The sequence below is a fragment of the Arachis ipaensis genome, chromosome B08, assembly GCF_000816755.2.
Source record: "Arachis ipaensis cultivar K30076 chromosome B08, Araip1.1, whole genome shotgun sequence".
Taxonomy (NCBI): Eukaryota; Viridiplantae; Streptophyta; class Magnoliopsida; order Fabales; family Fabaceae; genus Arachis; species Arachis ipaensis.
In genome coordinates, this window is record NC_029792.2 from 5,245,207 (window position 1) to 5,249,544 (window position 4,338).

Consider the following 4,338-nt stretch of genomic DNA (forward strand, 5'->3'; position numbering starts at 1 on the left):
TTATGATTTATCACAACTCTAACATCACAGTTATAAATTTTATCGCAAACGAAATCCATGACTCATTAAAAAAATTCGAAGTCTAACATCCTTTAAACCAACCAAAAAGGTATGAAATCAATAAACAACAGAACCCACAGGATCCTAATTAAAAAATGTTCTAATATGCATATTCAAACTATAGTATATTCATCAACATATTAGTGTAATGAACAGAGCCATGACATCAACCAACTCAACTCAACTCAATTTGGATTCCGATAACTAACCTCTTCGTCGATAAATTCGGCAACATACGCAATACCGTTAAGGCAGTACATATCTCCTTAGTTGGCGGCCATTCTCGCCACCAGACGTATTCTTCCTACTCTGTTGTACAACTCACTGCTCTGTGCTTCACTACGCTAGACAATGGTTGCTCTATCCCAGCCGCCGCTGCACCGTCACCAGTGAATGCCTCACGCCTCTGGTGGCTCCTCCTCCACCAATGTTACTCGCCGCAATGGGTTGAGGTCTCACTCAAGCAATAACTCGTTGCAGTTTCCTTAGGGTAAGTCTTTAAGTATAAATCGTGGCTGGACTTCGAAGGTCTTCAAACAATACGAATCGCGTCAGGTTTGAGAGGTTTTCCTTTCACACATAAATCGCGCCAGGCCTTTGTGTTTCGGCCCAAAATTACGTGAATCCTTTCAGGGTGGGATGATTTATGTGTAACTTATAATCCTAGGTAGCCTAGCACGATTTACTCCTAATTTTCCCAGGTCATGCATGCATAAATTATTCTTGGGTGACATAGTTAACATATTATATAAGTATATAACCCATATACCATTCAGTTTCATTTATTTAAGTATAAAACCTCAAATTAAATTTTCAATCTTATCAAAATATTTATTGTTATTGCTCATGATTAAATGCCCAACTAGTTAATAAAAAAAAGAGAATGAAAGTATCTAAGCTTAGATGCAAAGTTTTTAAACAAACAATGCTTTTTAAATCTTCAATATATAAATGCAAATTCAAAGATAGATATTGCAAGTAATTATCTGGTGCTCTTTTCCTCTATCTCACGAACTAGAGATGCCAACTTAGAGAAGTCAACTTTTGAATTATCACTATAGGCGTAAATTAAAATCACAAAAAAAAAAAATTAAATAATATAATTAGTATGAAATAGAAAACCATACATGAAGTGATGATAATAAAATCATTAGTTCATATATATTACAATTGACAAGAAAGCTCTGGAAAGATCATGTCAACATATTCAAAGTACTTGTCAATTATTTGTACAACACAGTCTAGTTCCTCAGTGTTTTTAAGAGACAAAAATTGATCATTTACTAGCCCCTGCAAATATAATAGCAAAAGGGAAAAAAAAAGTTAAAGACATACACAACCAATGAGCAAAGTATTTTTTAACATTATTGTTCAGTTCAAATTTAATTTGTGAAATTATAAGAACTGCTACATCATAACAAGATTCAAGTAAGCGTTAAATGCCAAAAAAGCAAATATATTACATGACAAGATCGAATATCACCTCAACAAACAATGAGTTTATGTATTCTTGCAAGAGCTCTTGGAGAATTGCCATTGCCATTTATTATAATAAGCAGAAAAAAAGCCTCCTTATTACAAAAGCTTCCGTTAGAAGAGGCTATCTTTCATGAACTGCTGTTCTAATGCAGAGAAAGAGACAAGCAAAAGTACATTGGCAAATAACTGAACTTAATTATTGATGAGTAGAGATAAAGTTATCTCTTTTTCAGCCATAATTTTGGCCTGAATTCTTCTATAAAATTCAATAACATTGGCAAGTAATAGTATATAAACTTAAAATGGTATCCACTAAATATTATTTAATTCTTTCCGTTTTAGTGAGACAAAAAAGATTTTCTTTTTTCATTCTATAATTAGGCACTACCCAATTACAAATTATTAATAATTACTGTTTATTATTTTTGGAGAAAATATAAGTTAAATTCTCTCTACCCAATTTAGAGTAAGTCTGATTTAGTAAAATTATTTTCTTTTCTTTAATAGAAAAAAATTATTGTATATTTAGATAGATTTTTTGAAAAGAATTTCAAATATTAAAAGAACTTCTACTTTTTTAAATAATTTAGTAATCTAATAGGGATAATAGTCAAATTAGTCTCTAAAAAATAAGACATTTAAATTCATTCTTTTAAAAAAATTTTCAATCAAATTGGTCCTCTAAAGATTACAAAATAATTATATCTATAATTTAGTTACTCTACTCACAATTTTTATTAATGATTGATGATATAAAATGTTAACTGATAGTATATATACATGACACATAACATATATATTCAATTGGACGTTAACTAAATATATTTAAACAAATTTTTTAATTTAGTCACTAGGTCATATTGGAAATAAAATTTTTGTAATTAAAGAAAATGACTAAATTAATAAATTTTCATAAATATATCTAATTAGACATGCCAATGAGTTATAACTCAAATGACATAGCCTCTCCATATTCATCTAAGAAGTCACGGATTCGAGTATCTCTATCTTTGGTAAAAAAAAATCTAATTAGACATATTAGGTATTATATATATTATCAATTAATGTTGTACAGTATCAATCTTTAAAAAAAATTGTTAATAGAATAACTGAATGATATATATGATTAATTCATAATCTTTAAAAGACTAATTTAATTAAAAAAATTTTTAAAAATAAATTTTAAAAAATATTTTACCTTTTAAAAACTAATTTGAATATTAACTCTAATTTAATAACATATTTTATTTTATATTTTTAAATATTAATAACTAATTAATGCCTTAAATCAATTCGCGCTCTAACATTTTCAAATAATATGCTCCATATATTTACCCCAAAAGCCAACAGCCAGTAGAGAAGAAAATTACTTGAATTTATTTAGTTGCGACAAAATTTACATAGCTTGATACTTTGATTCCCCTTACATTAGATCTCACCTACTCCAAATGTAACTACCAATAATTACTCAACATGGATCAACTTTAACTCTACAAGCTTCTCAGGGGTCATTCCATCGCCCACTTCTCTCATAAACCCGAACCGACAACCCACCCCGCATGGTTGCGGTAAGACCTGGTGCAAACCGGGGCTCCGTGTCAGACCCAACTACCCGAATATCAAATTGCCTTATCAATGTAGCCACCAAGGATTTCATCTCTACAACTGCCAACTCTTTTCCCAAACAAATCCTAACCCCAGCCTGAAAAACCGGGTATTTAAATGGATCCTCCGGCACAAACACACCGTCATGCAACCATCTTTCGGGTTTGAATTTGAGGCAATCGGACCCCCAAACCCGCTCCATCCGACCCATTGCATACGGATGATATGTAACCCTCGTACCCATGGGTACAAATGTACCATCCGGTAACACATCATCCTCTTGCGCGAACTTGGAGTCAAACTGAACCGGCGGAAAGAGTCTCATGCTCTCGTAAATCGCAGCAGTGAGATAATGCATTCGCTGCAGCTGCTCGAAACTCGCACATTCCTGGACCGGATTGTCCAGGATCCGGTCCAATTCTTCCCGGATCAAGACCTCAACACTTGGGTTTTTGGATAACAAGAAAAAGAAACCGGTTAACGCGGCCGCAACAGTGTCGCGACCAGCCAATAGAAAACTAACGATTATGTCTCTGAGGTATTTGTTGTCGTTTTCGACAGAGCTCATGAACCTTGAGAGGAGATCCTTTCTTGTGGAGAATCCGATTTTCCTGCGCTTGTTTATTAACTCTTCTGCTAAGTTGTTTGTGATTTTGATGGCTTGCTTCAGCTTCTTCTCGGATCCAATGTTAAGTAGGCGCTTGATCTTCCATGTGATTGGTGATGATGTCATTGCACGCTCTGCCGAGAGCTTGGAGGCCGTGTCGAAAGCGGCGGCGAAGGGTGAAACAGGTAGGGATGGTTGGAGACAACCTGGGTCCACGCCGAAGGAGAATTTGCAAATGTTGTCGAACGAGAAACGTCGCAATATGTCTTGTAAATCCATCACACTATCCTGTTTCAGACATGTTTTCCTTTAACATTACTTGTGTCACTAACCGTTTCTAAAACTGAAAAATTACATGCATGCTTGGTTAAAAAGAAAATCACTAAATTTATAAACTCGATCTAATTATATTTTATAAACTCGATCTAATATATTGAAAAATAAAGGTAACTTTGTCCGGTATTATTCGCTCCAACATAATATATATGAAGTAAAAATTAAAATGCAGGTATTTTTATATAAAATTAATAATAATTAAAAATTATTAAATAATTTAGTTAAATTATTTTCAATTGTAATTTAATTGT

At 32.8% G+C, this 4,338-nt stretch overlaps 1 protein-coding gene across 1 annotated transcript in view; it reads right to left on the reverse strand.

Moving 5' to 3' along the window:
• The window catches only part of LOC107612017 (cytochrome P450 94C1-like), a 2,070-nt gene continuing 625 nt past the window's right edge, over positions 2,894–4,338 (reverse strand). The window contains exon 2 of the mRNA XM_016313862.2: positions 2,894–4,039. Coding sequence (XP_016169348.1) covers positions 3,041–4,039 — 999 coding nt within the window. The 3' untranslated portion in view covers positions 2,894–3,040. The remainder of the gene's footprint in view (positions 4,040–4,338) is intronic.